The 12,721-nt window shown below is 37.7% G+C and overlaps 1 protein-coding gene across 10 annotated transcripts in view; it reads right to left on the minus strand.

The window, feature by feature from the left end:
• The window catches only part of DMD (dystrophin), a 1,036,503-nt gene that overhangs the window by 617,471 nt on the left and 406,311 nt on the right, over window positions 1-12,721 (minus strand). For all 10 annotated transcript variants that reach the window (XM_081197764.1, XM_081197771.1, XM_081197761.1 and 7 more), the window contains 4 exons: window positions 12,034-12,135; window positions 11,485-11,592; window positions 6,961-7,140; window positions 3,877-4,052 (listed from right to left, as the gene is read on the minus strand). In XM_081197764.1, the coding sequence (XP_081053890.1) occupies window positions 3,877-4,052; window positions 6,961-7,140; window positions 11,485-11,592; window positions 12,034-12,135 (566 nt within the window). The remainder of the gene's footprint in view (window positions 1-3,876; window positions 4,053-6,960; window positions 7,141-11,484; window positions 11,593-12,033; window positions 12,136-12,721) is intronic.

The following is a 12,721-nucleotide window of genomic DNA, read 5'->3' on the forward strand; positions in this document are numbered from 1 at the left end:
AAGGCTTTAAATAGTCTGCGTTCCTGAATATATCACACAATCTGTTAATATGGCAGGCCTTTTATAAATGTATAAATGCATTCTAATTTAAGAGGTTGATCTGCCTTTAGTACAAATACAACTCCAGTTTCACATGCTGAATTTCAGGGTTTAAGGTGGGATTTTAAGTTATTTTAATGTAGTCCCCCCCCCCACGTATGTGTAATAAGGTTACTCCCTACCTTCAGCTGGGAGTGGGTTTGTTCCAGTCCAGTAAGGAAGTCTTGTGTGGAGGAGGGGGCCTCCACCCATTGCCTGATGGACCAATAACGTCAGGGGGAGGAGCTGGCATATAGCAGCTTGCTCAACACCTGAGTCTTTCTTCTCTGCTTTGCAGTAGCACCCTGCCCTCTCACCCTTCATCAGAGATGAGCGCTGCAACCCCAGAGTCGCCCACTACTGGACCTTACCTTTACTAAGACCTTTATTAAGAGATGCTTGCAATTTGACTTGAAAAGATCAGGTGTATATTTCATACAAATTAAAATGAGGTTCTTAAAAATCTGAATTTGACCAGATCGGAAACAATTAAAAAACAATTTTAAAAAGTTGTATTGAGGGGAAAACAGGCCTTTAAAAAAAACATCTGTCACTCCAAAAAGGAGACCACTTTAGGTAAAAGTAATAAAAATCCCATGCTGCATAGATAACGGAGAGAGTTTGAGTTCTCTGGTCAACAGCAAAAAGCAAGCACTTAAGGTCTTCAGTTCATTTCTTATTGCTGGAATTTCATATTCTCTCTTCTTTTCCCTGTTCCTCACTACTTGTATCATTCTCTCTCCCTTTCTGCAGAGGCCTTCTAGGAGCAATCCTCCAGAAAACAAACAGGTAAGTGACGACAGCTATGATACAACACATAATCCCAAAGGGAGAAGCTGTGGTGTGACAAGGAGCCACATATCCAACCTATCCAGAGACATAACTAGAAAGTGGAAGATCACAGTAGAATATTTCCAATAACATATGGCTCATGAATCATATGCAGTTGCCTATGGCTAAAATATTCTACTAGACTGTTCCTGATTCAAATTGTCGGAATCTGGCTGTCAGCTACTGTTTATTGTTTTGAGCAAAGTGGTACTGTATGGAGCATGGAAATATTGCTGCGTGATTTTCAGTAGGAGCCGAAGAGCAAAAATTCAGAGCACATTAAATCAGTAGCATTAGTCATATTACTCTATTTAAAAATATATTTTATTTTGGCTGTACTTAAATCAGCTGCTTATTTTGTAAAGAGAACAAGATATTTATCTAAAATTCACTAAATGAGAAGACACTAGATGGAGCACCTATCCTGCTTTAAATATACATCTCCTTTTTCAAGAGGCTTGGCAGCTAGTTTCTGATCTAGAGTTATCTACAATGACGCTCTGACAAACAGTCTTTGTACAGTGACATGGAATAGTATATGTACAGAGCAATTTTAGCTATGGTCTAAAAGTGTATCATTCACAAGTATTTCAGAGGTTGTAAGTATCAGAGGGTAGAATTTAAAAAACATATTTAGTATTTTAGCTTATTCAACAGCAGGAAGAATAAAAAAATAGCAGAAATTTCTGTGGGAAATTCTTCTGGGATGCCCCAGGTGAAGAAAGAAAAATCTTGTGTTCATCAGTGATTTTCTATTCTTCTTGCAGGAAGGCTGGAAAAGCATCTCCTCCAGGACTGGGAAGGCAGTTTCCAGTTTCTTTCTAGAGGAGAGTCCTCCTCCTCAATCCTCACATACTGAACCACTGAAGCATTCAGGAAAAAATGTAAATCCTCACCCGTCCCTCATACACAAATGTTTTTAAAAAAGGAGTAAAAATGAAAATGAAATAATACTATAGTAACAATAAATAACATAATATTTTACTTCATACTGAGCTCTGCATTCATGCTATATCTCGATTGGCATTTATTTTACTGGGTAGAAGAGTTGTCAAGAAAAAAAGAGAATGTTTGGCAAGGTTTGTGAGATTTATCTGCAAGCGGTCCTTAGTCCCCTTTTCAGAACTGCAATCCCCCAGAGTTCACTTTGGGAAAGCCATGATTGATGATGGGCAAGTTTTAAGGTCTGCACTAGATGTTTTGAAGCAGTTTTAGGTCTGCATGACTGATGCTTTGAAGCTAGGTTGATCCAGAATAAAAAACTGCTGCAGCTGCACCCTCTTTTGTTCTCCTTTTCATGGGAGGTTTGAATACAAGAGCAATGTTCTTAAAGACATATGGAGACTTGCAGTCATCCTGCATGTAAAAGAGGCTCAAAACATATTTAGCTTTTTACAATTGGTTCTCATGGTCCATATTAATTTGAATTTCAGACATGCCTAGTCCATCCAGTGGTTGAAGATAGTAACTTAATTGTAAACCACAGCTATTGTTTCTGTCTCCATCCTACTCTTATCCTCTTCCAGTGTTCCTAAGCAAAACAAAGGGCCTGGCACAATACAGTCTTTCTTATCTTCATTTGTTTCAGAGGCTCTTTCATTGTGGAACTCAAGGCAGAAAAAGCACACTTGTACTGTACTTACCTGAAATGTAGTATCCCATTCCCAGCAGAAGGTCAGGTTGTTGCCTCCACATCTCAGTGGAAGGGAGGCAGCAACCTTTGGGGAGGTGGGGCTCCCATGATGCAGTTTGCAGACTCGGCAAGCTTGAGAAAATCAGGAGGCATAGAAGAAAATCCTACCTCACAATGTACCGTAACTAAGGGGTGACTATAACTGGACATGCAGTCAAGCTAACCATGGAAAACTACATTTCAGGTAAGCACAACCGTACTTTCCCCCCATTCCCAGTATTCAGTCAGCAGGATGGAAAGTACAACAGCTTACTAGGGTGAGAAGGCTGCAGGTATTAAGGTGGTAGGATCTGCTGTAGGACCCTCCAACCAAATATTGCATTAGCCAAGGCACAGGCATCCAGGTGGAAATGCCCTGTAATGGTACTATACTAGGTGCAACCCCAGTGGTTGCATGGCAAATCTTCGTAAGAGGAATGTGAAAGGCGAAGGCAGCCAAATCTTATTGCCTTTGTTGGAATCATCACACAGCTAAATGTGTTTGTGATGTCATCCTGCTGCTTAATTCAGATGTGGGGATTATTGTATTAGTATTCCTGCTTGTAATGCTTGCCTCTGCCCTGGTTTCTAATGTTCCTTTAACACTGGATTACCTGTTGCATTGTGGAGCTGTGGCTTTTTGAGCAATATACTGTCATGTCACACTAAATTCCATCCACATCAGTGAGCGTGATGGGACACAACAGCGAACGTCATCAGACATGTTATCACCCTTTAGGCACATGCATGATTCTGTTCCCCTTTGACAATGGCAGGAAATATCTATATGCCAGAATACCACCTCAATGCAGACCAGAGTCTTCTGTTTTTCGTGTGGTTATGATAGCCTTTTCACCTTTATGTCTAGTTTGAACCATGGGTGGGTGGCATGATCTGTAAAAACTGCAGGGAAATTACAGCACAACACTCCCACAATTTTACAGGATAATGGGGTTGCAAGCAGATTTTTTTCTGGAAGCAATTAACATGGAAATGAGTGCTGAACTTCTGCTACATTCTGCTAGATTTCCAGATGTGATTTTTATGTCACAAGAAAGATTATATAAACCATTAAAATTATCAGGTAATCCAGTTAGAAACAAAGCCTGCTTTATAGAAAAGAATACACCACTGATTTAAAAGATAACATTAAACATTTAAACATTTGCACTTTAATTTAAATCTTCAACATTTACACTGTCCTGATATTGCAGTATATAAATACTTCTATTTTCTTTTTTTATAATGTTGATGAAAAAATATTTCCTCATCTAAGCACTTTCCCCACTCCTCACCTTTTCCTAATTTCAGAATCCACAACTATTTGCCTCTTCTTGTGGGGCGGTGGTGGTGGGAGTTCCTCTTTAGCATGCTTAACCAGGATTTGCTCTCTGGTGGTCACCATAGTTACAGTTTCCATCACTGTTGTCTGTGTTAGTGATGTCTGAGTGGTAGCAACAGCCTGTGAAATCTGTGAGAAGTATTGAAACAGAGGTCACACATTGCTTGAAAGACTTTAATAAAGACTGTTTGGAGTGGCAATAGAAAATAATGAGAAACTGCTCTTCCTTGTTCATGGGTTGACCTTCAGAACAAAACAACACTGTATTGAACTCAAGCCAAATTGTTTTATCTGACTCATGCTAGGTGAATAAGACATATGAAAAAGTCAATATAAAAATCAGGAGGAAACTTAAATAGAATGTATTTATGATGCAATTTATACCAAGTCAAGCAAACAAAGGTGAAAGTGAGAAGTTGGATTTTGTGAAACAAATTAGAGAATATGTATGTGTTCATTCATATTCTTTGCTTCAACAGCTGGCTACTTCAGCAGACAAAAGGCATATAGCTTAGAAAACTAACTGAAGTAAAGAAGAACCTATTACATATTCACAACCACTCAATTTATTTTGTGTGTGTTTCTTAAATGACCTGTGCTCATTTTTGCTAATGGAACAGTTTTTTAGACAAGAAGAAGCATTCTTGATGGCATTAATGACTCTTTTTCTTGCCCTCCTGGGCAACATTTTCCTGACACATAAGAACAAAGCATACCAGATGTTACTGTGGTAGAACACACGACGGTTCTTTCTACAGACCTCATGCTAGTCAAAGTTCCCCTTTGGTAAATCTACACCATACATTTAAAGCACATTTGATGTACATATAAAGCACATGGCTTCCTGGATGTATCCTGTGAACTGTAGTTTCCCCCTCAAAGAACTACAGTTCCCAGAACCCTTAACGAAGTACAGTTCAAAGGATCCTTTGTGGGAAGCCATGTGCTTTAAATGAGCATTGAATGTGCTTTAAATGGATGGTGTGGATCCTCTCTTGGTCTCAGTACCATAAAAAGCTTAAGTGAATTGGAGTTCAGTATGTGGAAACGAAACAAGTAATACATGCTGGGTGAAGAAAACCCTACCCTGTGTCTAGTGTGCACAGCAATGTAATAAAACGACTTGAATGGCAGCTGGGGGGAACAACCCTGTTGTGTTGCAGACTGCTAATGTGTACATAGCCTAAGTTATAAAAGGCAACTACTAGCCTGCTTGTAACTTGAGTTTGCAGTGCTTGGCACTGTCAGGGGAACAGTCAGCCCAGGCTATTCCCTGCAGTGATCTTAATGGCTTGGGCTTGGCTGTGTTCAGTACATGCAATCCTCAGTTGCAAAGGCAACCCAACTTAGCCTCAGACACCCCATGAGAAGTGGTTCCACTAAATTGCATAGGGAGATAATCTATAACAAAACTATGATGGAAAGAAAATTATTGTGAGAATAGGTCACCAACTGCAAAAGAACCTGTTGTTCTACAATTTTTTTACAGACTGGATTACCTCTTGCAATTTTTGCAGATGCAGCTATCAAAGGCAGGCCGGGATAGGTGCCTACTTGAGCTTGACAGCTTGATTTTTGAAGGTTTTTTTTTTTAAAGGGAAGGAAGGGCGAAACTGGTTTTCTGTGGCTTGGATTAATGGGCTGGAAAATAATTCAGTGGCTTGAAAAGCCTGCCTTGCTAGCTGTCCCAAAACATATTCAAGTGGCATCCCTTACTATTAAAAACATGCCTTCGCTAATGCTTCATGCAAATTGATGAGTGCTAAAAGTTTATTTCTCAATTTCACAAGGAGATAAAATCCCTGGCATTCTTCTACTTTGTAGTAAACAGTAAACCAGTCCAAAAATGGAGGCAATTTGCATTCAGATAATTTAAATGTGCAGCTTGTGAGGTTTTCCCTGACAGGCCAAATATCAATTTATTAGATCAATAAATTAATGCCAAGAGGTAAGAAACAGCAGATTTATCAGATTCTGCCTTCAGATGTTACCTTTATGTTGCAGTATGTATAGCAAAATGATGAGACCTACTCCATAGCCCTAACCCATGCAAAACACAGCATTGCGAAATTTGTAGCAATGTTCAAAGAACATTTGGGAGTTTTTTCTCAGCCAAACAGCTGAGGATTTTTGAAGAAGCCCATCAAGTTTTGATATGTTTAACAAAAATCATGAATGCAGTTCTGAGCATCTATATGCTGGCACCAAATTTCATCTGAAGCAATATTTGAAACAAACAGCTTCATTGGCAATATTGGGAGTGGCTTCGTACTCCTATTTAAATTAACAAACGTTAAAGTCACTCTACTAATATTTGGAATGGAGCGTACATAAGAAATTGCACACAATTTTATTTAACTGGTGCTGAACCTTAAATTTGCTACCCAGCAAATTAATGATTTATTAGATTGGCTATAGAGATCTCTGTTCCATTTTCTATCACTAACATGGTGTGGCATCTCTATAGTAACCATTTATCAGCAATGGTAGTAGTAGCGACCCTATTTCCCTCTCCTTACACGTGAGTAACTGTTAACCTTGAACAAGCATGTGGGTGTCTCTATCACATTTGGTTTTTATGGTTTTTATGGCAGAGGCATCCATTTCTTATACTACAACAAAGCCTGAATCCAACAAAATCCTTAAAAGATGGAACCAGAAAATTGTGTGTGCACTTGCACATGTAAAATATAAACGTGCATGTGCCAGTCTACCCTCATGATACACATTAGTTCACACAACAGCTTTTATCAAGGTAAAAAATGAAGAACCCCCTAACTGTGCAAAAGGTATTTGGAGAACCAAAAATATTTCATGAACTTTTTGTGAATATCTGAAAGCCTGGTGAGGCAGAGTGGAAAACCCTGTGGAAATGAAAGGACAGGTTTCACACACCCCTATTCTAGTTCAGAAGAAGCTCATGTCTAAAACAAACTCAGAATGAAAAAGATTTGAAACTTTGCCAATTTCACTTCAGTCACTTCACAGGCATATGATTTAACTGTCATCAGCTGACAGGACAATAGTGATGACAAACCTGCTTAGAACTGCTCTCCAGTTTCTGTGCCAAACTATCCCAACGCTGAGCCACATTTTCCAACCAACCTTCCAGCTTTTGAGATAGTGCTTTACTCTTCACAGCTGAAAGGAGATCTTGGCTGAGTGAGTTGAGTTTATCCATAGTCTTTCTCTTGATTTCCAGTTCTCCTTTTAGTATCTGTAAAATAGAAGAAGTCATTCAGGAAATGTAATATTAATTAATTAATTGATATACTGGTACATCTTAAAAAGAGCAGGAACTGGTAAAAATATGATATGTTGTGTACAATGGGCAAGAAAATAAACTGTATTCCAAAACATCTGGTAAGCAACAGGTGGGGGAGAAGATTGGACTACACAAGCATCTAGACTTAATGCCTCTGTGTCATATTCTGGCGCTCCTAAAGAATTATTTTATTAAAAAGTGTAGCTTACTGCACAGTCCTTCTTGCAGCTACAACTATGAAAGCATGATTTACTGTAAAAAGGAATGTTGTTATAGTGAGACCATTAGAAATTATGAGCAACACGTGTTTTTCGGTATAAATGTACTAGACTAACTGAGTGCATTTTATGATTTGTTACCGCAATAATCCTACAATATAAACACTAATGTTAAAAATAAGTTAATGCAAGTATATTCACTAATATACATGCAAAGCAGCAATTCTAAGCAGATTTTCATAGATGACCTTTAAACTAATTGAGTCCCAAAAGACATTTAAATGACAAATGAAGCAGACTTTTAAATGTTAATATGGAATGAAGTATGTGATACAACCCCCTCCCCATTATTATTATGAAGGTGACTACTGGTTGTTTGGGGAGAGTATCTGAAGCTCTGGCCTAAACCAGCTTGGGTTGATGAGATTTATAGTCCAAAACATCTTGAGGGCACTAGGTAGGCTGCACAAAATTAGCAAATAAAAACTTACTATATTACAGCCTAGGAATTACAAACCAATATAATTCTCCAGATATAATTTATCCAGAAAAACAGTTAACACTGCTATAATTTCCAGATTTAACATTACTTTGCTCATAACAGAGATGCTGTGATGTTGTCTATGTCATTTGATGATTTTTTCCTTAAAAAGAAAACTATAGGCTTCTAACATAGTCCAGGTTATCCAGATGCTACTGATACTCTTGGTGTTAAATAAGAGTCAGTGAGAAAACTCTTGGAAATCCCTGTGTATTCTTCAACTTATCTTCACACTTACCCAGAATTCATAATAAAAAAAATTAAGTGGGAAATGAGAAAAAAAGGTTATGTTTATCAACAATAACTTCATATTGGTAATCAACCTAATGAGTCAGTCGGAGTTGACTGGAAAATGTTTTTGAATCAATATTTTTCTTTTTTACACTGAACACAATAATCAAGTATGCCATTTTATTCATTTATGTATTTTTAAAATAGATATCTATAACTTGCCCTTCAGTAAGTACCAAGGCAGCACACAGTAAACATTAAAACATCATTTCCAATAAACACTAAAACAACAGTAAATCAACATTTAACATCTATATGAAAGTGCTGTGGAAGGTAATCCTGAAATTGGCTTGCGGATGATACTCAATTTTTAATCTCATTTTCATCTCATTTTAGGGAGGCAGTTGAAGTGCCCCAGCCACTCTGGGCAGCTTCCAGCATATATAAAAACATAGTAAAACATTAAACCTTAAGAAGCTTCCCTAAATAATGATAATTTGTTAAAGAGGTTGGATATTGTTAAATTTATTAACTCCTAAATATACAGGCATTCTTTAGGGATTACTTCTGTTCTATTCTGTTTCTACTACTGTTAGTTGCCTTCTGGTTCCTTGGAGAAATAGGCAGGACAAAAAATTTAACACACACATGACCTGAACAAGAGTGGTCATAGGGTCACCTATGTGTTGTCAACAAGCAGCCCTTTGATAAACCCATGAGGGGTAGTGCAGATTCTTGAACCAATGTCTGAGTGCTGCAATGGGTTATGAGAAATTACATCCGAGCCAACCTTCAAACTACCACAGGACAGGATGGAAGCTTATATCATCTGTCCTGGGTAAGGCCCATATCTTCCTCACAGATTCCCCTTGGCCCTATGGTGCTCTGTTGGCAGAAACAGCCAAGGAAGGGATACCTTTCTCTAGTTTTGGTTAGCAAACTGCTCCGACTACTTTTCTCAGATAAGGATTTAATCATGAATTGTGCTATTTTCATCCTGATTTGGGAAGGTTTTAATTGGTTTGCTTTTGTGATTATTGCTCTTTTCATCAAGGTTGTTGATCACATCAGATATCATTCTGATGTTAGCGAATAAGGTATATAAATTCAAAATAAGGAATCTAAATAAAATAACCCTCAAGAGTGGATTGTCTCCCTCTTACCCCTAGTTCTGGTGCTTACATTGGTTGATCAAAAGGGTGTACCAATATTCCTTAGGTTTTTCAATTAACAGGAAACAAATATGTTTCTCAGAAATAAGAAAAGGGGTGAGTTTTTCAAATGCTAATTGAATGATTGTCATTTGATTGGGGTCACATCCACACCATATAATTAAAGTAATGGCTTCCCCGCAAGAATCCTGGTAACTATAATTTGCAGAGGGTAGTTAAACTATAAAACTTGCTATAATTTTAACTCCAATTAATTTCATTTTTGTTCCCTAATATTTCTGGTACTGAGTAAAATCTAAAAATCTAAACTTTAGTCAAAGTAAAAGATTAATAAATACAAAGAACACCATCAGGTATCTCTCTCTGTCTCTCAGACTCCCTTTAGCAAAAACAAGGATTTGCTTTTTCAAATTGTTCTGCCAGTATTTGCCCTTTTCAGTATTATGGGACTTGTGTTGAGGATTGATATAGATATGTGTTATATTTTAGCCTATGGAAATTTACTCAGGTCATAGGGTTAGGCACAGTTTATCAAGAACAATGTATGCTTAAGGTTATGCTGACAGATGGTCACAATTTTTGATCTCCAATTGTGACATATTTTAATGAACATTAAATTTGTAGTCACCGTGTGAGTCAGCAGGGACGTTTAGAAGCAATTTTAAACCAGCTGTCAGGTACCTGTTAATTAGTTTGAACAATCAAATGGCAAGATCTTTAAAATATATAACCTTTCCGCTTTTTCACAACAAAACTGACATTTTAAGGTCTGATTATGGGACCAAACTTACTGTAATAATTTCTAATTTATTTTTATTATATTGAAGGCCACAGTGACTTTTTTCTTTCGTATATCCACAACATGAGGCAAGGCTACAATAACTGTAACACTGTTATGTAACCGAAAAAATGCGTCCTACTGCCACCCCTCAATGTGTCTGTGTGGCATGAACCTCAGCAGTTATTTTGGCACCAATAGGAAAACAGAGAGCTGGGTGTGAGATTCAAGCTGTCTTTTTAAAGGCAGCAAATTGTACCTCCAGACATGTTCTTGGCCATTTACCAACATTTGCTGAATGTTGGGCTTTCCAGGTTTGAATTGGTTTTTCATTTCTGCTTGGCTAATACTGTATAGCACTCCTTTTATATTGATCCTACAGTAGCAAGGGCAGAATTGTTTGGCTAGGAATATATACTAATCTGTAAAAGTCACTGGCAGGTCTATCAAGTTATATAAATAATGTAACTATTTACATAAATTAGGTTCATTTCAGTGTTAAAGGAAACATCAAAACAATGTGGAAAAGTTAAATACATTGTTTTTGCAGCTATTAAAAAACTTAATGATGTAAACAAAATCCAGTCATAGTCACTTGACTGATGTTTGTTCCTGACCACAGATGAACATGTGAACTACAGCCATATCCTTTTTTCTTTTCTGTTTTTGTCAGAATACTCTGACATCCCTAGTGGTGGACAGCCATCAGGAATAGGGCTTTCTCAGTTATGGGTCCTCATTTGTGGGACTCCTTTGGTTACATATTTGACTGGCACCTACCTTGATGGTTATTAGGCAACAGATAAAAACCTGTTTCCTAGAAATTATTTTTCCTATATTCTTTTCAAAATACTTTATTGTTTTACTATGGCATATATATATATATATATATATATATATATATATATATATATATATATATGCTTTCGTAGATTTTCACGGGTACAGGAATGCAGGTTTTGGTGTCTTCGGGTGTCTTCCCGTGTAAGAGTTGGGGTGTCTAGGCGACGTTTCGACGAGGTCTCACTCGTCATCTTCAGGCTGGTGCTTTTGGCTTCTTGTTACTAGAACAGAGCCTGTTCTAGTAACAAGAAGCTCTGTTCTAGTAACAAGAAGCCGAAAGCACCAGCCTGAAGATGACGAGTGAGACCTCGTCGAAACGTCGCCTAGACACCCCAACTCTTACACGGGAAGACACCCGAAGACACCAAAACCTGCATATATATATATATATATATATATATGAATGAAGTAAGTAAGTTGTGAGATGCCTTCAAGACTATTCTGAAAGATGGAATATAAACATTTGAAACACATAAACAAACACAGAGAGATAAAACAATGTAAAAACCCTACAGCCAACTTTTGTAGATTTTCCAACATTTCTTTCTGATCTTTGAAATCAGTGGTATGGATATTGTTGAGAGCATCTTCCTTCTCAGAAAGCCATGCATCGAAAAGACCCTTAAGAAGAAAAAGAAAATCCTTTAGTAAGACCATACACAAAGTACTGTTAAACAAAGTATTATTATTATTATTAAGCAAGTAAGCAACAAATGCAGGGCCGGCCCAAAACATTTTGGCACCTAAGACAAGCCACAAAATGGTGTCCTCCCTGCCAGGGAAGAAGGAGTGAGTGAAGGCCTGCCTCTGGAACAAGGGTGGGAAGAGACCAACAGTTCCTCATATTAGCCAAGAGGCTACTGTAGAGATGGCATTGCTGGGGATGCCAGGAGGCAGCCAGCAGATCCAGCCTCCAAGGAATGCACCACAGCTGCCACTGCCACTGTGGCAGCAGCAGCAGCAGCAGCAGCAACAACAACAGGCAAAGCATTCCTTGGAGGCCTCACCTTGCCTCATGGATGGGTTGACTATGAACAAATTGGTACTGCTAACATTGCTCACCTGTTCTTCAGTAAATTGCAGCCATTTTCGAAGGACATCTTGGAGTAGAAACCAGCGATCCTCTGTCCATCTGCAAATTGTAGCCCAGCGGTCTCCTAAATGCTAAAAAGAAAAGGTAGAACATTACTATATGCTATAGTATTGCTTTAAGCTCAACCATTTCACCTGGCGCTGAATACATTTGAGAAAATAAGCTGTAACTTTTTCAGTAACATTCTAAGGGTCCCTATAAGTCCATAAAATATACGGCCTTGAAGTCATTACCATTCTTGTTTGATGAAGCACATTACTGAATTGCAATAATAAAATTATAAAATTAAAAAGATCAGCCATGTTAATATTAAAAGTATGGCTAGTACTCTATGAAGTGTATGAAACATTGTGCATAAGCGTACAATGCTTCTAAACACTGTAATGTTGAAAAACACATGTAAAAATATAACTAGTAACTGCTTACCAGCTAATTGCATCTAGATTAGTTCATTCTCTTTTTTCTAATCTTAGCAAATTTCAAAATATGAAATAACCCACTGAGACCTTCAAATTAAGAAGTGTACAACAGAGTTTGTATTTCTTATAGCAGAGGCATTTATAATTAGATAGACTATTATGAAGACGTTGATGTTTTGGATTACACAGGGAGCCTAAACATGTGGGCAGAAGCTTGTATGTCAAAAGCCAGCAATAA

This window comes from Podarcis bocagei, assembly GCF_964188305.1.
Source record: "Podarcis bocagei genome assembly, chromosome: 6".
In the NCBI taxonomy this organism is placed as follows: domain Eukaryota; kingdom Metazoa; phylum Chordata; class Lepidosauria; order Squamata; family Lacertidae; genus Podarcis; species Podarcis bocagei.